General features: G+C 40.4%; 1 protein-coding gene across 1 annotated transcript in view; it reads right to left on the reverse strand.

Moving 5' to 3' along the window:
- The window catches only part of PITPNM3 (PITPNM family member 3), a 56,144-nt gene that overhangs the window by 11,720 nt on the left and 17,042 nt on the right, over positions 1–27,382 (reverse strand). The window contains exons 3-13 of the mRNA XM_071574783.1: positions 25,955–26,062; positions 20,802–20,849; positions 16,745–16,821; positions 14,550–14,785; positions 10,095–10,284; positions 8,840–8,959; positions 7,876–8,057; positions 7,280–7,449; positions 4,077–4,247; positions 1,356–1,550; positions 500–648 (exon numbers count right to left, since the gene is read on the reverse strand). Of these exons, the coding sequence (XP_071430884.1) occupies positions 500–648; positions 1,356–1,550; positions 4,077–4,247; positions 7,280–7,449; positions 7,876–8,057; positions 8,840–8,959; positions 10,095–10,284; positions 14,550–14,785; positions 16,745–16,821; positions 20,802–20,849; positions 25,955–26,062 (1,646 nt within the window). The remainder of the gene's footprint in view (positions 1–499; positions 649–1,355; positions 1,551–4,076; positions 4,248–7,279; positions 7,450–7,875; positions 8,058–8,839; positions 8,960–10,094; positions 10,285–14,549; positions 14,786–16,744; positions 16,822–20,801; positions 20,850–25,954; positions 26,063–27,382) is intronic.

Raw genomic sequence — 27,382 nt, forward strand, 5'->3', positions numbered from 1 at the left:
GGTGAAAACATTAGATGGGTATCAAGTGAGTCACATTGTCTGCTTATGGACTGCAAAGTCACTAAAGCAGCTGAAGAGCACAAGCATTTTGTGATGTCCTTTATGTGGCAGAGCTGAGACTCCTGACTGCATTGATCTTCTAGACATCTACTCAGACAGAATAGTTCTTACCACCTTTTGGGTATTACCACTGCAGTAGGTGATAGGCTCAGGGTTTGGCTTGTGGGGAGTAACATCCAAAGACAATCAGACAATCACAGAATATCCTGAGCTGGAAGGGACCCACAAGGATCACTGAAGTCCAACTTGTGAACGTGCAGAACCCTATTATGTCATACAAACTACACATTCTTACAACCTAAACAACACACACTTCACCAAGAAACTTGCACAGTTAGCCATTCAACTGAACTAAAGCTTAAAAGACTGACCCTTGGAAAATGCAATCAAAATTTTCTATAAAACTTAAGAAAAAATAGAAAATAAAAAGATTGGTGACCTGTCTCAGAATGAAGGCCACAACATCTGTTGACTCCCAGTAGCTGGCATGGAAGAGATGAGGAAGGGCCACTGTTGGAAAGGCTGTCAGCACATCTGGGCAGTACAAGGCATAATCTATTCGTTTGGTTCCCCACCACTTTGCAGTAACTACAAAAAAAATGAAACAAAATAGCATAACATTTCTATACCTCCACAAAATTCTTGCTGGTTTTATGTTTAAGCTACATAACTGACTTAGATCTGCCTTTTTCATCCTGACATTTAGAGTCTGTTGAAGGTATCTGTCAAACATAAAAGTATTGTTTTTCCTGACTGCATCATTTAACTGTCAGCAATCTAAACAGTTCTTCTGGGTCCAAGTTTGGGAAACTAGAAATCCCCTCAGCATGATTCCCACTGCTTCCTGGTCCATGGAAAATGTACTGTGGAAAACTAGTACTTTTATGATCATAATTGCAAATGCTTCCCAAATAATAAATGGAGTATCTATATATCTTATCTATCTGATTGCAGTTCACAAAAGGACAATATAATGATTTTAGCACTTTTAATTATGGGTAAGAAATCTTATCTATCCATATTGTTTCATGCCTGGAAACTAATTGTAACCCCCTGTTACTGTGAAACTGTTATGACTATTAAGGAGTGGCACTTTAATATAAAATTATTACTTCACTTTATTACTTTATCTCTTTAATTACAAACAGAAAAGGGAGATAAATTGTGTTATATAAATTGTGTTATATAAATTTTTCTCCCCAAATTTCCAAGAAGATACTTTTCCTTTTCCCAAAGACACTGGAGGGAAGGGCTGTTGCCACATCGAGCAGCACAAGGCACCAGTTTTCACTCACTGTTGGTGAGGCAGGCTGAGGGCAAGCTTTCTGTTGACCCTGAGTTTTCACTGTTTGTGCTGCCCAAGCTCAACTTTCTTGTTTTTCCTTGTGGTTGATCAGATGTATTTGGAGATCCAGGACTCTCCTGAGGAAAAGGTATGTTCAAAGAGCTGTTCTCAAGGAACAGAGCACTGTGGTTGTGGAGAGCATCACCTGCAGGTACCAGTAATGAAAATAACAAAAAACAAAACCAAAACCAAATCAAACAAAACACAAACAAACAAACAAAAAAAGGGATGAACATCAGGGCTTTGAAATTAGTGTTTGTGTGTATATTTTATTTGTTTATATATTAATTTGTTTTTAAATACAGAGCTAGTGCATGTTTCCCTGAATAATATCACATTTAATGTTCTCCTTCAAAGTAAGAAAAGCATGAGACAGCATGACAGTATGGAGAGAGCATCCTCTCCTGCCACCAAAGGGCACTGGCAGAGCAGTGCTTTTGGCCAGGACCAAAAGCTGGGCTGTGATGCTGGGAGGCCATTTTACTCACACTCAAGCCTACTCATTTTATAGTCATTTTCTAAGAAGAGCTACACAGTCCTGGGAGTCTGTGATTCTTCTCTTGTCCTCTTCTGACATGAACAAAATGACTTTAGAAAGACAACCTTCAGTAAGGCTATCTACTGGTTTGCCTGCTCCCAAGTGGAACAGAATCCTCATTTATTCATGCCATTGTGACAAAGCCAGAGTAATACCTTTACTCAATTAAATAAAACACAGCCTTTCTCCCCAGGTATTCTGAAACACTTAATAGCAGACATGCATTAAAATAAAAGCATTACTGACAATTTTCCTTGAAGCAGCCTGCATACTCCTCCTCAACTGAGACACAGGTTATACAGCAAAGTGCACATCAAAAGCAGCTGACTACTCAGTGTTGTTTCTTGGAGAATAAACCTCTTGGAGAGATAAAAGCAGTGAACAAAAGAAGAAGGAGATCCAGTTCAATGCACGTAATACAAAGAAAGCAGGCAGCCCTTGATGATATATTGCTCTATTTCTGAGCAAATTTCAGTTCCATTCAGAGAAATAATTGTAGGATTGCTGTGCTCATCTTTCACATGGTCTTGGGTTGAGGAGTGTGTCATGCAATTCTTTATGTACTGGAGGTCTGGAACAAGTTTCTCTTCAACTTCTCAAGCCTTGCCAGCTCTCAATGCAATGAATACCTCAATGGTGCACACAGGACACAATAACAGGTTGCTGCTTTCAAGGACACCATTGAAAAAAAATACACTGGAAGCATTAAGTGTCTATAGATTATAAGAACTGGAAAAACAATTCATCATTAAATGAAATGGAACAGCAGTATAGTTCCTCAAAATCTCCTCCCTTCAAGAAAGGAGACTTGGCCAGAAAGATTCTGGCTCGTTTTGACATAAACCTTAACATCAGAACTGCAAGAGACAACACAGCGAGCTGTGCAGCAACTGAAACAGAGAAACAATTTCTAACACTTTCTGATGGGTATGTAGTTTGGACAGAATATGTTCAACTGCAGTTTCCATGGGAATGTGTGGGTTTTCATTAAAGAAAATACAGTGTACTGTTCTTTCTAAGCAATCTTGCTGACATGCACTGCAGCTGTGTGTGGCTATGGGGAGCTTGATGCAGGTGAAAAGGATGGAAGGATAATTTTATGACTTCCTTTTTCTCAGGCAAACTACACAGGCTCTCACACAGTCAAGGAAAAGGAAACACAACGCTGCTTTTCTATGACTTATCTCACAAGATGAGACAGTACCATACACTTTCTGTAGTGAAAGGAGCAACTTTCTCATGGCTCTGAGAGTGACTAAAGGTTATCATTTGTCCTGCTAACCTGAATTTACTATTATGCTTGACAAAAAATAAAAGCAGGTCATTTTACAGTGTTATCTTGAATAACTATGATAGTTACAGCTAATGCCAAGAGGCCAAATCTCAAAACCACACAGCAACTATCTCCAGACAAAATGAACAATGTCCTATGCATATAAAATTGGAGAAGTGCTGTGCTTTTAGATGTAATTTCTATCTATCCATAATGAATCAGACCAGCTGGAACAGCCACAGTCTGGACTGGCACTCCTGCACATTCCTTTATAAATGAAACTTCTCAAGTGAAAAATTTTGCAATTATTTCCATTGTGTTGCGAAGTAAAATGTGAGGCAGAAGCTCAAACAGTAAAGAGGATAATAATTATCTACCTCCTGCTATGTCAAATGTCTAAAAAGTAGGCTATGTTGAAACCAGGTGTTTTGATTTAATACATAACAACCATAATTCAATCTCAAAATAGATACAATGCATCATGTCATAAGCAGGAAGGCAAAAAACTGAATTAAATCCCACACGTTAATAAGTATGGAAAGACATGAGTGGAGGTAAATCAGAGACCTGTCACAAAGCCAAGGCTCACTTGTAAGAGCAACAAAAGCACTTTGATTACAAAATGTCAATTAGGTAGCAGCTAAGAAAGCTGCTGTTTAATGAAAGGTCAAGATAGTGTGGCTTTCTCTGGGCTGTAACATAACCTGAACTTGTACTTTGCCTTTAGAGTGAAGAGCCCCACCAGTTAATAGATCACATTTTTGTCTGAACTTTTACCTCCTGCCATGTCTTCTCCCAGCAATCACCACAGATGCAAGAGTAGGAACAGGCAATGAGAGCTATGAAAACAGGCACTGTACCTAACTGGTGAGATCTTCCATCCCCCAGAGGGTATCTCTGGTACCGTGGGACACTGAATGGAGGAAGGAGATGGAACCTTTTCTCCAGCAATGGTTCAAGTCTGCAGGCAGAGGGGTCAGCAGAGTGAAAGAAACTGTACACTTGGCTGCAGGCTGGTCGGACCTGGCACACTTGGATGAGAATGAGACAGAGTTCAGTATTGCCCCTTCATGATTTTCAAGGAGTCTGTACAGTAAAATGGTTAATATGGTCTTCTGCAAGCTCCAGATTAGCAAACATCTGGCCAGAAGAAATTTAACTAAATAGTTTCCTATTTTTTATGTAAAGAACACTTCACTTCACTTGAGTTTACAGAGGCATCACAGTCTGAGATGCAGGCACACAGCAGATGTGAAGAGCAGCCAGAGAAACACACAGCAGAAAGGAAGGAGAGAGAAGTTTAACAATCTTGTAAGTATGTTATTGAGCATTACAGCTGTGATGCTCAGCACTTGAAATATTTACCAGCAAAATAGTTTGATGGGCCTGTGACATCCAGAGGACTTAAACCTAAATGAGAGCAGAAGCAGGTAGGTGACAGAAAGCACTGCAGTTTCTCCAGTCACCTTATGTATGGAAATGAGGTTGGTCATGCTGTAACAGCAAAGCAAAGTTTATGGTTTTTGCTAAAGGTGAGCAGCACCTGGAAATTTGGGGCTGCAAATGAGAATGCAAATCTTAAACTCATCTACTCAGCTATTACGACATTCTTTTGACTAAACACACAGCACTGAAGCATAACTTGGACAGGTGATCACACAGGACTGCTGAGGTCTGTCAGAGAGTCAATGTAGTCACTTTTCACCACACCACACTTCAATCACACCGAATCTTATCAATTCCTTATGGGCTCATTGGTTACAACAGTCAGTTTATTACCTACAGAGTAAAGGAATGACTAAACTATTTATAAAACATATTTGAGAATATTAGGTCTGCTCCCTGTGAACTCCATGCAAGGAAGACATTTTCAAACCTGCTGTGCTGTACAATAAATCCTACAGGCTGCATGGCTGCTGTTTGTCTTCTACATGGGCGAGTAAAGATTAGTTTTAGAAAAGAGTAGTAATGTGACACAACTGGATCTGTCATTCCTAAAGCTGCCTGCAGAAGCCAGGCTTACAGCTAACAAAGCCAAGCATCAAGTGCACACATTGGTTTATGTTCACTGAGGTTGTAAGATGTTCTGTGCAAATTCAGAGGCAATGCTGCTGAGCTGGGGGCAAAACTGAAGCGTGGAGGCTTCACTTGGCCTGTTTTGGGTCCAGCAAAGTATTTAATACCCTTTATGTTAATGTTGATGAACTCTTTCAGTTGAAGAAAACCATATTGATGAAATGCTTTGATAATTTGAAGTGTTGTGGTTTTGCATTTGCAGGCAAGGTATGATTTGAGAGAGATTTCACCTTGCTAATAACGAGATCAAATTTTCCATTTTGTAGGCTCAGTATGCACAAATGTAATAAGTGCATGCAAGCTGAAATCATCTCCTTCCTAGTTCTGTGTTTCTGCCAAATTTCTGAGCTCTGTACTTGTGTTTGACACCTGCAGTGCTAAGCTGAGTACTTCACTCCCTACTCCTGTGGCACTCAGCAGTGTTAGTTCCCACTGAGAGCAAGCGTAAAATAAAACACTGCGACCACCCCAAGGCAGGACAGGGTCACTTTGTGGATGGAACTAAATGCTCATGACCTGGTGGGGGGAACTGAGGTAGCAAACCCTTTCCAAGGATAACCAGCACACACAGAGTGCAAGAATGATCTGTACACAGATCAAATGATCTGTGTAAGAACTGAGTCTGGACAGGGGAAGGACCACAGCAGACGGTGCTAGAGGGTAACCAGAAGAACTGTCCAGGAAGCTCCAAGGGATCAACAGAAAATTGGGCAGATGAGACTTAAAAGGCATGTAGCAAGGAAATAAAAAAACCAGAATGAAGATCTGTCTTTATACACAGTCTTGTTGGTATAAAAATAAATATTCAGAAAGTAAAACACAACCAAATGCATTTGTTCTGCAGACATAACAGGCAAACCTCTAGATAAAATATTCTTCCTTTTTGTTTTAAAAACTGATTGTAACAAAACAAATAAATAAAAAATCTGAGTTTTATTTGTCCCATTTCAAGTAGCTTTCTACCTTTCACTTCAGTAAAGAGGGCACCTGACTCTTCTCAACTAACTTTCAACTGTCTACATGGTAGGTTTCAAGTCCTCTGTTTTCCTCTCAACTGTGCCATAATTATCACTTTAAAATGGGAGTCTTTTATCATATGTACCTCTAAAGACTAATTATGCTTCAAGTAGACTCTGCTCACCTCAGAATGTGTTTGAAATGCCGGTCAGTTGAGCTGCTCTCAAAGCATGCTCCCTGCAGGATACCAGAGGCAGGATGGAGGTGAGAGCTAATTTCAAGAAAATAGTTTAAAATACTAGCAATTAACATATATTTTCCTGCCAAAGTGTCTGGAGGGTACCAGAGCTGAGACTGGGGAAAGAAGGGCTTTTGGCTGGAAAAAAAATCCCGAGGCCTGAATTGTCTCTTCTCACTATTGCAAAGAATTTTTCTCCATGACCTGATAAATGAATATATCACTTCCTATGAAGGTGCTGTGCTATCCAAAGGTCACAAAGACACAAATCATGTGCTGAATACTAAAAAGTAAAGTAAGCTTTTCCTCTAACTGAAAAATTTAAAAAATCCAGATTAGAAATGAAACTAAAGAACCCTCTATGTATGTGATCACTGGGCTCTGTTATCAGAGAGGAAGAATGGCTCACAAACAACACACCCACACATCCAGGGGCCAAATTCTCCCATGAAGCCAGATGTGAACAACAGGTAATGCTGAACCAAGGACAGACATTATTTTTTCTATTGTTTTCAAGGACTGATCCTTGGTGAAGTGTGAGCTTCGTGTGATATGACATGGCACGTGGTTAACAGCAGAGCAAAAGACACACTTCTGCAAACAGGTAAGCAGTGACATCCCTGGAACAACCCTCATCACCTCAGTACCTACCCACATTAACATTTCCCCCTTTTAAAGGAAGAAATTTACCTACTCTAACTAGGCAGCTTCTTTTTAGCTCCTTTTTGTGTGTGTCTCTGTGTTTATGAAGGTCATTACCCACCCGGAATTCTAACCCCAGGAAGCTCTTACCATCCAGGCCAGGCAGAACAGTGCTCCTCATGGCCAGCACCAAACCAAGTGGGGACCCAAAGAGGAAGAAATCAGACACTTCAAATTCAAATCGGCCCAGGTTTACTTCTGAGAGACTGGAATCCACAGGAGGAAGGTCTGCACCATCTTTCAACACACTTGAGTGGATGCTGAGGAAAGAAAATGCACTGAATCAACAATAATGAAGAGGATGTTCAGGAAAAAAACCCATTCCCAAAAGAGGCAGCTTAGAAAGCTCTAGCACCTGTACTTAGATCCAAGCAACACACCTTGAAACCACAGACTGATAATGCACCACAGCAGCCATTTACCATGGTTTTCAGTGTGGCTATTCAGTAAATTTCCTACCTTCAACATGCAAGAGTTTTCTAGAGTTATTCTACAGAATACTTATTAGTAAAGTTATGCAAAAACTATGAATATTAAAGTTTATCTCCCCTCCCTTTCAGCAGTACAGATGTAAGTTTATTCTGAATCTTCTGCTGCAAATTCTAACCTACTCAAGCTGTGTAAGGAAAGGTTACAGGCTCCATTCAATAGCAAGGCTCTTTTCCTCAGCCCCTGAACTGAGTTACCTGGACAGGAGAGCGTGGTGCTGGGTGATGGCATCGCAGTCATAGGTGGAGGAGTCGCTCTGTTTCCGAGGCAGTGCCTGCCCTGGCTCCTCATCCTCCAGGATTCCAGAGATGTCAGTATTGCTTTTGCTCAGGTGTTTGCTGTCACCCAGACTGGAGTCTTCTGCTAGGAGGGGATTATCCTTCAGAAAATGAACAGAGCAAAAGAAAGATTTAGACAGACACCAAAATACAACACAGTTTATGTGAAATGGTTACATTTATACATTCAACCACACCCACTCTCCATATCCACCTGAAATATTTAACATCAACTGAACTTCAGTTTTCTTTCTCAAGTGTTGATCACAATAATGACGTTTATGTACTAGCAGTACATTAAAAACTTATGCTTTAACTATCACACAATCTTTCCTGGATCACAGGCAGAATTACTCCTCCCTTCTCTGCAAATGCAGCACTTGTGGACGCTCAGTGGTCCATTCAAAGATCCTCAGGTGACTTGCATTCCTTATGCAGAAAGAGTTATTCTTTCACTAGTCACTAAAACTTATCTGTGACACATTTTAATGGTAGACTACCCCCAGGCAGTAACATAAGGAATTCCAGACTCTGTGTGAACAAATAAAAAAATACATATAAAAGAAAGAAAATATTTCGACAAAACCAGGAACCGAACAGATTACTGAGAGAGGACATGTTTGCATCTACAGTTAGGGATACAATAAAGGGCACTTGGTAACCCTACTTTAAAGTTTTATATATAAAACCTACACTGCTGCTTTCTGTGTATTATAAAACTGAAGCTGACAATTTTTAAACAGGAAATTTTAGACACATGAGCAAATCTCATTTCATCATGGTAATTTACCAAATCCTCAAATTTTGTCTGGCTTATATGAAGTCAATTTCCTCTAGGGAATGAGCCTATAAGGTTTCAGCTGTGTGGATATTTTCTCTTCACCTGGATGCTGCTGATGCTTCCTCTCCTGCTACTGTTCCGACTCTCATCAGCTGTATTAGAATTATAGCAGATGGCATCAAAGCCCAAAATTCCTCCAATGCAGTCACCTATCAGACACACCTGAGAAAACAGAAAGATTTTTGGGGGGGGGAGATGTAGCAAGTGTTTTAAAAGAAACAAAAAGCATCACAGCACTGCAGAGGAGCTCCTGTATTACTTCACACTTTCATTACTGGCTTTTATACCCTTGGTTCCTATTGCAGCTAAAAATGTGTAGCCACTCTCTTCCACATCCTTTTATTTCCTGAAATATGTCCTGTGCCAAGAATATCTGTCCCAGGGACTATTTTGACCAGCGGGAGTTCTGCCAAATGGATTAGAACTCTTCCAGCTACTTGCAGCCAGACTCAGCTCCAAAAGTCCAGATCACCAGATGACTGGTGTCACAAACATTTCCAGCCATTTAGCAATTTCTTTGGAGCTATAGATGGAACAGGATCTCAACGGATTGGTACTCTCCTGTCAGGACAAGGGAATGGAGCTTTAAAATGAGGTATTAAGCAGAGAGATCCACTCTTGCTTACCATTTAATATAAACATAAAGGCTACCTTCAGAGTATGGATCTGGCAACTAAAAAAGTACAGACCACTAAAACTGGGACTTCAACAGCTGGAGTAAGTTTATGGCACACGAGAATCTTCCCCACAAGCCAATCCCACTGAACACCTCCCCATCCCACAGGAGATGATTCCTTCTTCCTGCCCCCCCTGTGTGTGTCTGAGCACGAGCAACAGCTCCAGCAAAGCCTCTCTCTCCAATTCCCAATTTTCCATTGTCTACTCTGTTATTCCCAATCCTATTAGTTCCACTGGTGAGTGGGTCACCGCAGAAAAACTGCAGGACTTTCCCCCACATTACACAGGAAATCTGCAATGCTGCTGGCAAGTGAATATTTCTCTTCTAAGTTTCTTTACTGTGCAATGCTTAGTAAGAACTTAGGGGTCAAAAACCTTATGGAAGAAGGTGTATAATCTTCCACCAGCTGAGTGAGTCCACATTAGGTAGTGCACAGCATTCCAGAAGTGTCTTTCTTGTGCTGGGCATTGAGAATAGATGATCCCACACTAACATTCATTCATCACATTTGCAGCACTGTCCTACACACACAACTCAACCCCCTCAACACAACGGCTGTAAAAGAAACATCCTCGCTCTAAAGGGATTTTAATTTGACGTAAGAGAAAATAGTCCTACCTGTCCATTAAAACCAGCCCCATCTGTAGATTTGAGAAACTCATTGTAAACTTGATTGGCTCTACTGATCACCATGGCAACTGCATCCTGGTACTGAGGGGATGAGACAGCCAGCAGAGGCAAGGCAGCCAGTGGGATGTGGTCCTCACTGCTGCTGAGACAGCTCTCATCATAGCTGTAGGGATTTAGGCTGGAGAAGGGTATGTTATTATCAGGAAAAGTGTAAGAGCCATCACACAGCATTAGAGAATGACAATTAACAGAGACAGGTTGGGCTATCGCAGTTCACAATGAAAGAACAAAGGAACAATCATTTTCTCACAGAATTCAACTGCTTAAAAAACCCAGGGAGTCACTGCTTTAGTTGAATGAGATTACACTAGAAGGCATTTCTGTAGTTAGACATACTTGGTGCAACTGTGCCACATTCAAATAGACATAATTTAGAATGGCAATAACATAACTACACTTCAACTTTTTTTCCCCTCCCATACAACAACTTACTACATCACAGAGCAGGATCCAACCATCACAATGGAATATTGTTTCTTAGAACACAAGTGCAACAGGTGCATTGTTCCAAAGTATATAGACATTTTTCCCAGTGTCCCATCTTTTCAAAAAGATGAAAGACATCTGCACACATTCTGAAATCACAGCAAATGTTCGCACAGTAACACTTGGCAAAAAGAAGGTGACTCAATTGAAAATACAAGCTCAAATTTGATAGAAGATCAGCTCGACTTTAGCTTGGATGTGCACCCTGCAAGTTTCTCAGTAAATCTGCCAATCACATCTTGACTGATTTTTCACTGATGAGTGGGGAAGACAACTCAGAGAGAGCTGAGGATGGAAGGTGTGTGCCAGACTCTCTCACAGTAAGTTGACTGTCCTTTAGATGTTAAAGGAAAGTCAGAAGTATTTTGGATAATTTAGCACATCCAAAGTTTATCCAAAGCCACAGACAACCAACTTGAACTCTATTTTGTATTTACTTTCTTTGTGAACTTGGTGGGCTAGCACAATATTTAAAAGCAAGCTGCCTGGAATGGAATTAGTCTGTGTTTTTGCTAAAACTCACATCCTTGAGACTATTACCAGGGTAATGGAATGAAAGATTTGTTGCTGTGTGCTCATGTCCTGAGCCTCACTGGGCTTTTCCACACTTGCCTCTGGCTGAAGCACTCCAATGATTTGGTATTTTTCATCCAAAGTAGTGTAACAGTTTCTATGTCCTTGAGCTCAGCTGGTCTGCCAAGCTGTCAATTAACATGGCTTCATTTTGCCAGCTGATTAGATCATCCAAATGCACAGCAGATATAGAGTTATGAATACTAACTCTTAAAAATTAAAACTGAATCTTCAAAACCCACCAAGAAAGTTACATGTACTAATAAAGTTGGCAGATACCTCAGACAGGAAAAGGGAGAAACACAGGAGGAAAAAAGCTTATTAAATGAATGTTTGAAATGGAAAAAAACACCTGCATATATTTTAATAATAAAAATAAAATGCAAACAATATTCAAAAGAGAACCACACAAACCAGAACCAACAGAAAAAGAAATAGTTGGTAATTCATTGGGGTTTCCCCCCACAGCTTTAGCAATCTAGATCAATCTGAAATAGAGCAATTATTGTCAAGACAATTAATCAAAGTTAACTGGTTTAGAAATGAGGGTTTGGGTTTTTTAAATACAATGCATTTTATTCTAAATGTTTAGCCACAGAGACTTCCACTGTTATAGCAGACACAACACAAAGGGAAGAAACATCCAGACCACTGAAGGAGTGTATGGAAGAGATGAAGGTGTTGTAGGGGACTTGCTGAGAATTAGTGCTGAAGCTGAGACAAACAGGTAAAATATCAGTGCTGAAGCCGAAAAGAGCACGAGTCTTGTTATCTTGAAAATCACCAGCTCAGAAACATCACACTTGCCCGAAGGCTGGAGATGGACAGGGAGATCCCAGAGAAGCAGCTGAAAGCACTGAGTGTAAGAGCCTGACAAAGTGGCCAGTGCTGGAACCCAACTCCTCCTGCTGAAAGGCAGCAAATGACTCTGCTGCAAGACACAGCTGCCCTCCATGGTGGGGAAGAGCACACCTGGCTCCCAGGGGAGAGGAGATTGATGGCATCTCCAGCAGGGATAACTGAGAGTGCCCCATGGAGAGGAGAGGGGGGTGAGAGGAGAAAGCAGAAGGGGAATCGCCCATACGGTAACATCTGGTTGGGTAACCATTGGACAACATTTTTTTTCCAATTATGGTCTGGTTATCTGCACTCCACACTGACAGTCCTGTGGACTTGTTGTTTCTGAATGCCACAATATGCATTTACTTCCTCCATTTTCAGCATAAAAGAAAAAGGAGGAATAGAAAAAAAGTGTTTGCTTCCTAAATATAAGTTTTGTTTCGGCCTTTTTTCCTTCTCTCTCCTTTCCACCCCCTCTAAATTTGCAAAAACTGTTCTCCAGTTTGGCTAATACTGTAATTTAGGAGCTCTACTCTGAGGTGTGAATCAATGTATGCTCATTGAATCATTTGCTATAAAAAGCATAACAGTTGATACACTCTGGGATATTTTTCTCCCCGAAAAGGGAAGAAATGGCTTGAAAGTCATCCTGCTGGAACAAAAACGTGCCTTGGTTTTAACCCGTTTTTGTTCTTAGCCACAGTGACAGGAGATCAGTTATGCATTTTAAATTTACAGAGGTTACATAAACAGTGTGTTTCTGATTTATATGGGAGACAGAGGAAACTGAAACAATGGGATTAGGTGGGAAAAGACCAGTTTAAACAATCTGAAACACTGACTACATGGAGTGATTTTTGCCATGAAAGGCAATAGGTGCATTCAGATAAAAAGTCCCAGTGGAATCCCTCTGAACCTGGGCACTCTGCACACAGGCACAGCATGATTCAAACCTGTGTCAAGGTAAACACCAGGCTGTACTACCTTGCCACACACTCACAGTGCATCTTCAAAAAACAGAGGCCACATTCAAACCAAAGAAGAAATCTTGTACTGCTGCTTAGTCAGTGAAACACTACAGTAATTAAAACTACCCTTCCTCCACCACAGTTTCCTAAATGGAATGTTTACCACAACTTCTTGTTCCACAACTGCATTCTGGAGTTCTGGCTATGAAAGCTGCTGGCATGAAGCTGCAGAAATGGGAGAGCAGGGGGTTGTCTCTCCTTTTGTCAGCCCCAAATGGGTACATGCAGCTCCACACAAGAACACACCACTGCAATACCAATGTTATGTCAGTGCTCAGGATGATTCTATAGGACATTCAAATATCCAGAATGGTATTTTTCACTCTGGTTGGACATTGTGTGCTGCAGCAAGAGGGAATAAAGAAACAGAGGGAGAAAGTCAGAGCTGTGTCCATTTGGGCTGCCAGCACACACTCTTCCTTCTGTTCTACCAGCTCTTCCTCCAGAGAGCTGAGACCTGCAGGCACAGCACCCTGGCATAACTAAGGGGCACCGAGTTCTCTGAGTGCACATAACTCTCAAGAGGTAGAGAGGAAAAAAGCTTGTTACCAATAGCCCAAATGGGTAAAGATGACCTTCTTAACACTCTTTGATGTTTCACCTCCTCTTCTATCAGTCCTCTTGCTTTACAGGGCAGCTCCTTGCACATACACTTCTTTCCTGGTTGTTTCCATGTGTTCTCCCTTGATGCAGTCAGGCACAACTTCCACCAGTCTGGTCTGCACCCTGACACCTCTTCCTCCCATATGCTTTTAAGCCTAACTAGTATTTCAGAACTTCAGTGTATTCTCCAACTCTCCTCTCTGACATCTGGACAGCAGACACCACCATTCCTGTATGGTATGCCCCAAAACATGGCTGTAGACCTCCTCAACTCTTCTGCAGGGTCTTCTGCTCTACATGAGCTTGAAAGGTAACCCTGGGCACTACACTGCAACAAAAAAGACTATAAAAGGGACCATCACTTAGGAAAGCCCCTGAAAAAACCAAGAGAAGTTTCTATTTGCTCAGAAAAATGAAAATCAAGAAAATCTGATTCTCCCCTCTCCTCACCAGAGTTCACCAGTTAATCCTGGTTTGCACTTGTAGAAGAGTTGAAGCAGTCCCAAGAGCAGGTGTCTTTCTCCTTTATTGTGCCATTTAAGGTATTTATGTCAAGGACAGTACCTCTAAGGAAGGAAATGTTACCTGAAAACGCTCTCATTCAGTGACTGAACGTGAAGACTGAAAAAGCAGGTAAGGAAAAGCAGCTACTGAAGTGGATACATTAAATAAAGAATGTTTTCTAAAACAAACTCATCCATTTAGAAAAGGATGAAAGATCATTCCAAGTCTTGCAGTCAGCAACAGATTAAAAGAAGTATTTGCAACACTTCATTATGAAAAAGATGGGTCACAGAAAGCCATTCAAAACTACAATGCAAAGCCAAACATCAGGAAATGCAAATCAACTTACTTGGAAACAAGAGAGAAAGCTGCTGAACAGATTGCTGGGCAGGGAACAAGTCTCATTAGGATGTGGCCCAAAGAAGCAGGGAAATGGGCTCTGGTCACCTTCTCAAACACGGAGTTGAAGGTGTTGATGTCTGCCAGCTTGCTGCTGTGGTCCCCACCTCCAGTGTCTAAGATGTTCCCTCCATGCAGGATCAAAATTAACACATGAGTTTTGCAGTTCTGGTGTTGGACTCCTTCCTGTGAGAAAAACAGGGAATAAGAAGGCAGGAAGCATTTTTATGGACATTGTTGGTATACCTGGTGTCAACCCTAGCAGTGATTTTTTTTTTTCTCCCACCCCCACTGTGATCATTTTGTGGCATTTGCCCTCACTGGAGGGGTTGGGCTGTGTGTGTGCATGTGCACATGCCCCATGTTCCATTTAATTCAAGTATGTCTGATCCAGGTAGAACCCCCATCCTCTGACAGAAAAACCTTTGCAGCACAGAAGTAGGTTTCAGATCAACAAAGATTAAAACAGCTTTGTGTACATCAAAAGCTACTTTAAATCCTCTGAGACTGGAGAAGAATTCCAACCTCCACAGGCAGCCTCAGCAACTGTCTGTGTAGGTATCCTGAAGGATTGCTTCATTTACTGGCAGGGTTCTCATGCAAATTAGCAAAGGTTCTAAAAGGCCAAATTTCTCTGCCAGTGAAAACACCCAGCAAAAGCAGATGATAGAGCTACCTCAGCCTCTTGAGACTGGCAGCTTCTCATTAAAATGAAAGATGGGGCTAATTCACCCAGACACTGAAAAAGCTAAAAAACCATATCATTGCTGATACCCATAAAACTCACCAATAAATTAATGATATGTGAATGTGCACAGACAATAATCAGCTTTGTAGAATAAACAAGATATTTTCTACTTCAGATTGGAAAAGCATTTTGAATGTCTCACAACATCTTTTTTTTCCCCCTCTTTATCCCTTCAGAGTTCTGTGCTCTCACAGAACTCAGTAATGCACTAAAAGATTAGACTTTTAATGTTAAAATCTTGAGTGCCATTTTCTTCTTCACTTTGGATCACATGATTGCTGAAGACTTCTAGTTCCTGCCCAAACATGAATACACAACTAAAACACCAGTAGTATTTCTTGTTAATTGCTAGATTGGGTGATTTACTGAGAATCAGGCAGTGTTCTGGACACTTTATTCTGAAGTTCTGGAATGAAGTGGAATTGGTAACTTTAGTATTTGTATAATGGTGACAGAGGAACAGCTGCAAATAAGAGAATTCTACATTATTCCATAAAGCCCCTACCTCTCTTCAGCCCATGAATTTTAGTATCCAGTAGAAGTATTCATTGTGAAGGCATTTTGCTGACCTGACTTATATCTGCTTAAATACAGGATCATATGAGCACTTCTAAGGTTCCACTTTTCCTTGCACTGATTTACCATTTCCCTCTCCATATGGTTCCATTCCAGTTATTCAGAAAAGAAATTTAATTCCCTTTAAAGCTAAGAGTAGTTCCTTCCCCAGCCAATGCCTGCCTGTAAATAAGCAGCAGTGCTGATGGGTTGGTGGAACTGAAAGCTTTGAACCAGGTCTCTCAGCTGACTTAACTGGCCTCTTTCACAGGAAGACTCAACGGAATGAAATTAGATTTGCCTCTCAGCAGTAGCTCAGCTGTGACTGAAACAAAGGGCTCAAGAGCTCCTCAACTGGACACCTGAAGTCAATCAATGACTGTTATAATTTTCAGGGGGCTGGAGGACTGGAATTCTTTGAAAATGTAAAAGCAGACATTTCCATTATCTGTCCTATGTGCAGACAGAGGACCCGAATCAGTTTGCTGGAAGGGACCACAACTTGTTTAGATTCTTTCCTGCTTCTAAAAAAAGGCAATTCTGTTATTACCAGTTTCATGACTTCTGCTGAATCTGCTTCACAAAACCTGCATTTCCATTCAAGTACTAAGCAGGTATCACAACTTCTCTTCAGAGAACTGGGTCATATTTCCACCCAAGTTAAGTATGCAATGTGTAAAACACTTGTGATGATTTTCAGGGATTGCATGTGCCCCTACTGAACAAGGGAAAGATACACCAAGCCACCAAATGAGTTTATAGTTCCATAACACAATATGAGAGTATTTCCACATGTCTACTCCTTGGAAAACAGCACAGCTTGTTTTAGGAAACAATCTTACCTCATTGTCCTCGTGTATTTCAATACTACCTTGTGCAGGGAACCTTTGTTTTCTTAAAGAGGCTCTATATAATTCACCTGAAAGGAAAAGAGACATATTGGTCATATAAATACTTGTTTGCCACCTCCATGGCTGTCTGTAAATATGTAAGGCACATTTCTAGCTTCAAGACACAAAGTTCTGTTCACAGGAAATCCTGTGGACAAACAGAACAATATACAGTATTAGAGGCTCTTCCATCCTTAACAGCAATATTTAGAACAGGATTCAGGTCCTTATACAGAGGGGTGTAGTACCAGTACAGCTGCTGTTGATCCTCTGTGCTTTTCTGAAGCAGCAGCAGAAGAGGTCACCTGAGGTTCTGCATTGCTCTGCTCATCTCATACAGCTATCTTAGATACTCTGATATGTCTTAAATAGCACTAAACACCTATATATAGGCAAGTGAATTAAGCCTTTCACTTTCCAAAGACCTTCAGGATGCAGTTCTTCCAAAAACCTCTGTGACTACCTAGGAAACTCCTGGAAATAACTGCACTGCTTCATTACCATGATGAAAAATAGCAGGAACAGACTGTAAAGCAAAAGATAATTTCTCCTCAAAAAGTCCTGTAACCTGAATAATAGGAAGTGATGTTGCAAAGAAACACATTAAGAGGCATTTAGACAATACCCTTAATAACATGCTTTAACTTCTGGTGAGCCCTGAAGTGGTCAGACAGTTGGACTACATGATCACTGTAGGTTCCTTCCAACTGAAAATATTCTATTCTAATTGTAATTCTAGTCTAGTTTACTCTATTCCTATTCTATAACTTCTACAGCTGGCTATGAAAAGGCTTGTCCTCTGAACAAATCTCTGTTCTTAAGGACTGAGAAGAAGATGATAAAGCACTATCCACTTTTTCTGGTTTTTACTCTGTTTCTTCAGTCATTGAAGAGAACTACCAGAGGCTCTTTCTGGTCTCTTCCTATTGCAGTATTTTTTTCTACTGCTGCATGTTACCTGGGAAACAGCTGTAAGATGAAACCTGATTAGCAAATGTTGCAGTGGTCAGTTCTTTGGGGAGGGCAAATGTGCTTTTCCCTTCTCCTGACAGTGATGGAATTCCAGACAAGATGTGAATCCTTATCCCTGTAACAACTCCTGTCCCTCCCCTGGGGGGAAGAGGAAGGCTTTGAAATGCTCCTGAATGATGATACCAGAAACTTATAGTTTAAAATTTCAGCTGACTGCAGTGTTGCAGCCTTAAAATTCCACTTGTCTCACAAAGGGGAGCTGTTCTAGAGAAACTGGGAGGCTCTCCTCCCTCCATCACAAATGCAAGATTCAGGAGTTAAAGAGAGAGGAATGTACTAAATAATAATACCTAAGTAGATAACAGACAACTTTCAGGATTTAGACCTTTTCCTCTGTTTCTTCCAGCATGACAGAAGAAAATAAATACACCATATAATGCTAGAGATGACTTGGTTTACTTTTCCTTGGCATCTGGAATTCACAGGCTCTTTGTGGTTCCACTCCACTTGTTTCCAGGCAGTCTGCCAGACCCTAAGTGAGCAGACTGTAATTTTCACCTCACCAAGAACAATGCTTAAAGCAGGGCCTGGCCAGGATTTTCTAAAAACACTGAATTTAGTCCAAAACACATTTTGAACACTTCACTCTTCTGTATTAGGTCTCGGAGTGAATTCTAATGCAGATTCTACCAATATGATTCCTTAGAGCCACTGGAAATTTATTCAGCTTCTGTGTCTACATTTCTCCATATTTAAAAACGAGGTCATTAATCTTGCCTTTCTGATAAGCAAGGATTTAATGTACCAGTCATTTAATACTCGTGTAAAACAAAAGAGTACAACAACAAAAACCAAAATACCAGAAAGCAAACCCAACAGAGACAACAACACATCCATAAACCCTGAGCTTCCACCAAATGCAATTGCTTTCTGGAACCCTGGAACTCTCTGCAATTTATTAAAATCTATGTCAACAGTATGAAATTTAAAATTCAGTTTTTGAGGAGATCATCAATTTATGCCATTTAAAACATAATAAAAAACCAGCAGGAACTACTGAGCTTTCTTTGTCAGGACCATCTATGAGCTCATTGAGAACCACCCAATGTAGTTAAATGGCTTTAGTAACACGTGGTACCAAAACAAATTAACATGAAATAGGTGAGTAAAACCTAGAGGTTTGTAAAGCCTGTCAGATGCTGAACTATAAGGACAACAGCACTAAAGGACAACAGTCCTAAATTAAATGCAACCCCAATAAAGAAACTGCTTTTCAGTCTACCAGTCTACAGCCAGGAACAGTGGCTATCATCTAAGCCAACTAATTTAATGACAAGAGATTTACCAAGTGTTTCTGCAGACAGAAAGACACCAATGAGCCAGTGTGTCTGGCAGGGATTGTTTTAGACTCAAATTCCCACCAGAATACACATATATACATGCTCAGTGGTGACTTAGAGAGGCACCAAGCAAGCTGTGTGTCTACAGCCTTGCATGAAGTAGCTCATTGCCCAGTCTGTTCATGTGGAGCACATCAGACCTCCAGATCAGCACGAGAGGGGAGCCAGGAGAAAGGCAAACTTGGGCAGTGATTCAACACCCCAAAGCAGCCATGAAAGGTTCAATGCACAATCAAAAAAATAAGTACCCTGAATGTAGGAGGATAGAATTCATACGATCATTCCCAAATTTCTGAGACCACGAGGTACAGTTCAAACCCATACTAAGAATCAAGTCCCCTGTTTTTTTTAATCCACAGACCATTTCAAGGATCCCTGATACTTTGTTATATGAATTTGGGAGAAATTTAAAGTTAAAAAAACCAGCAACCTTGCTTTAGCTACAAAGCATAAGGTGGTGACAGTCCCAAAAGAAAACTGCTATTTCCATGATCAGGCTCCCATGAGAAATGATGCTGTTTCCTGCCATCTGCTGTGCTATTACCAGTCATTCATAATGATAAATCCATCATAAGAAATATGTTCACATGAAGGCTGTGACATATGCTTTCTATTAACAAATGATAAAGAACACTGTAATACTCTGCAGATGCAGTTTTGCAAACTGCACTGTTTAGAGGAAAACAATGGCACGTGCCACTGAGCCCAATCCTGCTCTGGAAGCCACAACATGAGACAGGGCCTGTCTTAACTTACAGAGTTTCTTCATTGAATGAGCCTTACCCACATATGCTACCAGATCTTGAACATGACTACTACAGAACACTGGAAAAGCAAAACCACACAGGGTTCAGTCAAGGATCTCAACTCCAAGTGCTCCCCAGCACCAGTTATCAGACCAGGCCAGGTGGGAAAACTATGATTCCCAAAAGGGAAGGAGTTGGCAGAGTGACAGCATGTGCTTATGAACACAGCTGCAGGAAAAAAGAACACATTTCACTGTGAACTCCAGGAAGGCAATAGGCAATTGTTCCCAGAGAGAACTGTGATGAAAGAAAACACCCTCATTACCACCACACATTTCTGTAAGCCGATTCCTACTCTTTAGGAAGCAATGCCAAAGCACAGCAAGATGAACAGCAGAGCCACACGTAAATAGACTCCTTGAAGTCAGGCACCAGCAGCAAAGGAACCCCAGCAATGCCAGGCTTGGCACTACTTCTCATTCCTGTAGCACTCAGAAATTTTAACAGCAACACTTCTTGCACCTCCTTAAGCAGAGACAGGAGAGGGGAATCCAGAGCACACGGCACCGGAGGCTCCTGCACTCCAAGCCATGCTGTGACTGTCCTGTGTGAGCCATCACATACACAGCAGCTTCACCTCCAGTGCTCTACCCCTGCCAGCCAACACTGCAAGGCACTAATGCCCTAAATAATGGCACAGGCACTGTCTTGGTACATTCTCATTATCTACATTCAAAATAAATAAATTTAAAATAGAACTTCAAAGAATCCTGGTCCCCCCACATGCATTTCTATTCTCAAGACAACAGACCACTTGGTTAACAATTCTACTCCATTACTATCTCTAGTCATTGAATAACCTCAGTACAAAGAAAAATGAGAACAACTCACGTTGTTTTTCCTGCAGAAAGCCAGATGAGCAAAATGCAGACTCTTCACCTGCAAAAGGAAGAAACCATAATGTCAATTAAAATTGCTTTACATGAACATCAAGCTCTTTACTTTTTTTGCTGTGTTGTAGTAAATATGTTGCAATTGACCACTGTGGTGATTTCCAAAACCCCCACTGGTTTCACTGGGAATGGCTCAGTATAAGACACACTTGACAGCTGCTGTAATCTGTTCATCAAAATGGTTAGTCTGGAAGCTGGAGTTCACCCTTTATCTCAAGAAAGGTATCATAGAAATCACAACTGTAGCTAAGAATCTATTTAACAACCTGCAGGATTAGCTACTGAATCTCTAAATAAGAACTGGCATAACTTACTTCGCAATACAAAAGATTCCTATTCCAAATATTTAATTAGCAGCTTTTAAAAGAATGTTCCATCCTTCCATTTCCTGCCACAGTCCACTGGTCCAAAGAAAGCTGCAAGTACAAAAGGATTTTCACAGATCTAAATACAAAAACCTAATATACAGAGGCACAAGGATATGGGAATAAAGCCCTTTCTATAGGTAAAGTCCTCATACAGCAGTCCAGATGCCCCAGCAATCACAATGGACAATTTGGTTTCTAAAGGAGTAAAAAGAAAAGAAAAAATGACAGGCTTTTAATATTCAGCAAAGAAATTTGCTTTAGTCCATTCTTTGTGCAAGCACTACTCACAGTACGCTGCTACACTTCACTTCTGAAGAATGAAAATTATTTGAATTAGCTACTTCCCAAATTTCTCATACATTTTCTGTTCCTCACCAGGACAATTCACAGACTGTTGTTCTGACAAAGAGCTTGGGTTACAACTGTGACCTGCCTTCAGCTTATTAGGGAAAAATTATTAACTGCAACAACTCACAGGGAGTCATTGCTGAGGCAAAGCAGCCACCAGTCAGTGCCTTGGGAAGAATGTGTGAAGCTCACAGGAATGTGACAGCTAAAAGCAAAAAACATGCCAAGAGCTCTCTGAAGTGCTTGTATACACAATTCCACAAATTACAACATGGAAAACAATGGGTTTCACAAAGAAAACTCCTTCCCATGGCAGCTTCGAATGGCTGTGCAGACAGAAACTCTCCTTCTCAAAAAAACAGCTCTTAATAGACAGTAAAGACACTTCCACTACAGAACTAAAATTCACTTTTATTTGGAAAGTTTAAGAAACAGACAGTTCTTTCTAAATGCTTTACTAACAAATTTCAACTTTGAATATAAGGTTTTAACATGTAGATTTAAGCCTTTTGGTACGTGTTTCTGTGCCTGTTCCTCATTTTACATCACACAGTAAATTTAACAGATCCTAAAAAAAAAAAAAAGATGATCTGCAATTATTCTACTTATATACTACTTAAAAAAATCAGCAAGGAGTTTTTTGGGCAGTGTTGAAACCAGAACAGCAGCCACCTTACTTTCCCACAAAGGACTAGTAACACCAGCAGAAATAAACTTATTTATTCACCAGAGAAAGCAACTGCAGGTAAAAATAAGGTTCCCAAAGCCACCTTTGGTGTCATGCTGATACATTGCCATGACACATACATGTAGATTTGCAGACCTGTAGCCATTTCACATCCATGGGAATTCAGAGTGCACTTTGTACAATTCCTGTCGCTTGTTTTGCCCTCCCCTGTGATTACACTGATGATGGGATCAGTGTCAGAGATCAGCACAGCAGAACACAGTTATGCCTCAGCACCAGGGAGGTATCAGGGGGATTTCTCCTTTCTTTCTTCCTTCACACATCCAATCTTGCAGCGCTGGCTACAAGAGTGCCAACAAGCTTTATGGCCACAACTTTCTGTGTTCCAACCATCTGAATTCATGTAACAACACAACCATACCACTGGAACAAACAATGTTCACACTCCACTTCAGAATGTGGCCTTCACCCCAGCAAGAACACTGTGAAAATTAACTTCTGAATAGAAAAATCTGTTTGTTTTTTTTAAATGCCTTAGCAAATGTAACACTGGTGTGAACACAGTTATGTGAAACTTGGGAAAACAGAGGGAGAGGAAAGGAGACAATATACCTACAGATGGTATGACCCTCTGGATGGGAATGGCAGCCAGGGAAACTCTAGTCCCAAGGAGACTGATGCAAGAGCACATGCTGATTTTGGCATGTGGACCGGATCTTGATACAGGCTGAAAGAGGAAAAGAGAGGGACTGCAAGGAAAGCAGTGCTCTCTGAAGCAGGACTCAGCTCTCAGCTAAAAAATATCTTAGCAGCTAGTTTAGTTTTCCTCCATTCTGCATACATGTGCTGAGCTGTATTCTAGAATATACAGCATAAGAAAATCAAATGATGGCAATTGCACACCACTGGTAACCCACCCTAATATAAACTGCTAGCAGTGATGATCTGCAGAAATCCAATCCACTGCTTCTCCCTAAAACCTGCTGCTAGAAGTAAAATCTGTTCTCTGTATGAGCCATCTGATGTGTTTTGGAATGCTGATGACTATTGTAGTCTTTCATCCTTCCCTTCCACTATCCACTAAGCCAAATTTTCCGTTTGCCATTCTTCACATTAACAGGCAGCAGCAGATGCTGTTGCAATAAATTTAATAGCAGCATAAACACTACAGTCAGTTATGTAAAAACACTCTGTAATTAATTATATGAGTCCAGGAGGGCATGACAAGGAGGGGTAGATCACATGCTGCTGGGGGGAGGAAGAGAGTAGTTTGTTTACACAGAACATGCACTGTGGACAAAATTAGGCAAGGTAATCCCCAGAGGAGAGAGAGGAGAAGAAACACCAGCAGAAGGTAAAATTCACTATAACAGTCACAAGGGTGTCGAGATTCTTTTGTCACACTGAGTGTTTCGACCACTATAAAAATATTGGAGAATCTCTGAGTTGCATGTCAGGTGCAGCAGAGGAGACTGAATCAGTGAGCCAGTGAAAAACGAGACCAGATGAAGAGCTCATTAAAGACACCAGACTTGCACAGAAAAACTGGTTTCCTGAAGGAGTTTAATAGATCCAACTCAACACAGCTCATCATTTCAGATACTGTGGTTTAGTATCCATATTACAACTGACAAGTAGTTTTTAACAAAAAGTCTAAACCATGCAATGTAAAAAATTAACCATTCCCATTTAAGTAGAAAATGCTAATTAACAGCCAAGTTGACATATCTAAAATATTTTCTCTGTATTCCCTTGATCTAATCACCAAATTTAACTTTTTTCTTAAACATTAGAATTACAAAATTCTCCAAAACAAGACCCACATAGAATTGGGCTGAATTATTTTATCCACAGGAAAGGATCAAGTGAGAAATAAGTGTATATATATATATGTACATATCATGTTATTCTACAGGGAAATTATGCAAATATACAAATTACACAAGGAAGGAAAACAAGAGAAAAAATTCCATCTTTCCTGAAAAAAATTACCTTAACAGCTGAATTTTCTAAAATTGCTAATCAGTAACACTATTCAGCCTTGTTAGGCTGTAACAAAAGCACAGTACAATTATCTGCACTAACAACAGCCTGATACAACCCACCAGCATTTGGCAGATAATTCCATGAACACACAGATGAGCACGTGTATGGGGAAGGGAATAAACCAGAATGGAGTAATCATCAGGACTAAATCTGTGAGTGGAAGGTGGCAGAGGAAAGAAGGAAATGCATGAATGCATATTCAGAAATCTGATGGATTTAGCAGGGGTGCAGCAGGGAAGACTCTGAGTGTGCATTAGAGCCAGAACTCCACTTTGTTTTGCATGGCTGAAACAGCGACATCACATTCTGGCTTAACAAGACACAGTACATGTAACATTGGCTCAGACTTGTGCTAGCCCAGTTCTCAACAGCTTCAGTCCTTGCCTGATGTGTTTATTAAGAACAGTTCAACTCAGCACAGTGAACTGTGACCCAAAAGCACATGAGGATGCAGACACATCTTCACACAGGTCACGTCACCAGCTGCTTTGGGTCACATAAACTGGTTCCAAAGCTTTTGACAGGTGTGTGTGAACAGAAATGAAACCAAGAACAGATAAAAATTATTTCTTTTGCAAAACACCACAGAGAATTAGCTTAAATGAAAAGAGAAACCCTCTGTAGGAAGAAGGATGGAGTGTAACTCAAGGCCTGTTTCACTTGTTTCTGCACAGATCTCCCATACCCTGTGTCTCAAATTTGCTTTCCTGCAGCTATTGAACTGCATAATGCAAACAATCATCCTTCCATCACCCTTGTTTCTGAACAGCAGAAACCCTTAAAAGTAGTCTCTTAAAACTCTTTCCTTAGTGTCCAACACAAAGGGCACTGAGAAAAAAACCAACCAAACAAAATCATCTTCATGCAAAGGATGCTAATAATGAGAAAAAAAAAGTACTCTAAATCTTTGCCAGCCCTGGAAGAAGTAGAGAAATATCTGCAAGAATTCAAAGATAGATGGTTTATGGCAAGTTATTTAGAAAAAACCCTCATAATTGATGCAATACTGTCTTATTTTTTCTTCCTACTCTGTAGCAGAGAAAATGCCATAATTTACAACAGGTATAACATCAAACAATTTAGGAGCCAAAGTAACAATTACAACTGCTTAGGTGTTTGTCCCAGGTCCCAGATTCTTACTGCTGTATCAGTGCCCATTTCCCATTCATTTCAGTGGCATGCAGTTCCATAAATATTTACATAAAACCAGCTCCAAGTACACCCCAAGGTGTGTGTACCCACAGAAATGCCAGTAACAAACTGCTGACTTTAAGGAGCAAAATAACCAAGTGACAGCAACAAGTCTCTCATATGTTGAATACAAGGACACATGGAAAAAGTAAGTTTAATCTTGTGTTCTATCTCATAGTTGTTGTGCTGAGTCCAACACTGACTTCCCACTGAAGCCAATAAGTTTGTATTACCTGGCCTGCCAAAGTTTCCTCCTGAAAGAGATCATTGCAACTCATTTCTCAGCATTGAAATGCTACTTACATGTCTATGTAAATCTTTGAACTATGGAATGCTGTAAAATGACATTTCTGTAGAGTATTTATGCAATATCTGACAACTAATTCCTTCAGTAGTCAGATTCACTTATTAACTTTAAATAAATACATAATGCAAGAAGGTAAGCATTACCTTGATTCTCTTCCAGCTTCCCAATTGTTTCTATCTGCTCAACAAGGTCATTTGAGTTCCACTGGCTCATGCCTATGAGAATGGCACTTTTTCCTTCCACCATTTCTTCTGCAGGAGGAAAAATAAGAATAGAATAAACAGGACAAAAAAGACAAGGTGAGAACTAGTAATTGAGAAAGAAATAAACACTCAGCATAGCCCCTAATGTGAATAGAAGACAGGGTAGCATATGCAGGACTCTCCAGGAAAGTTTCTTGCCCACTCACATGCTCTACAGCAAACCTATATGTTTCATATACTGTGTGCTGCAAAACCATGGAAAAGACTGAATTTTTTCTCTTACCTTGAGCAGTCACTGAAAACGAAGGTAAATTCACTCAAATGTACACAGATGGAAGGGAAAGAGAGGAAACAATTCACTCTGAATTTCATTATGGCTTTCATCCTAAAGTAACTATCATCAATGAAAGGGAAAAAACCTCCTTACCAGACTGCAGACAAAAATAGTCTCTGCTTTATTTTTCCTAGCACAAAACAGACTATCACATCTCTATACTCAGTTATTTAAAGAGGCAGAGAAAGGTGTCAGGAGTCAAAAGGAGTTGTTGGCTGCTGCAGAAAGGCACAAGGATCAGACAAGCCTCTCTCTGCTGTGCTGGATGAGGCTCAAACTATTTTCCTAATGCAAACCAAGACAGACTCCAAGGTGCTCCAGTTTCACTGACAGTCCTGACCTCCACAAACAACCCACATTTTCATATGCAATTTCACTTCACAGCACTGGAGTCTTCCCTTGCCGTTTGCCTCCTTTGGCAAGTAAAAGCACCAGATAGTTTATCCTTACTGAAAATAATTTCATGCTACAGTTTCTTTATGGGAAGACAAAGGGACACATAGGGCTCAATTTATCTTCTTGCAGTTACTGTTCCTCTCCTTACTTCCCACTTGCCTTGAACTCTTTTCCATTTATGCTGAAACTTTCACAATCAAATTAACAAGACAGTAATAATGCTTCAAGTGGTTTAACTTGAAGCTTTGTGATGGTTTATATTTTTATTTTTTTCTTTAAAACCACAATCGTGGACTGAAGCACTTAGCTTCTTAATTAATAAAATAAGTTGTTATCTAAAAAGCACAAAAATCTAGTGCAGCTAAAAGCCCCAGAAATATTAACCCTAATAAAACACATTCACTTTTCATCTCAAGAATTTCAGCTGTTCTCTACCAAATATCAATGATTATGACTGTAAATTTAATTTATTTAATCTTGAATTTTTGTTTCATCTTTTCTGCTGAAATACCACCTGCAATTCCCAGAAAAGGAAGAAATTCTGGATGTTCTGGATCTACCAGCTTAATGCATGCTGTCCTGGTCCTCAGCTGATAGGAATATAAGTTCATCAGAAAGGGTAAAACCCTTTTTATTTG

The sequence above is a fragment of the Pithys albifrons genome, chromosome 21 (genome assembly GCF_047495875.1).
Source record: "Pithys albifrons albifrons isolate INPA30051 chromosome 21, PitAlb_v1, whole genome shotgun sequence".
In the NCBI taxonomy this organism is placed as follows: domain Eukaryota; kingdom Metazoa; phylum Chordata; class Aves; order Passeriformes; family Thamnophilidae; genus Pithys; species Pithys albifrons.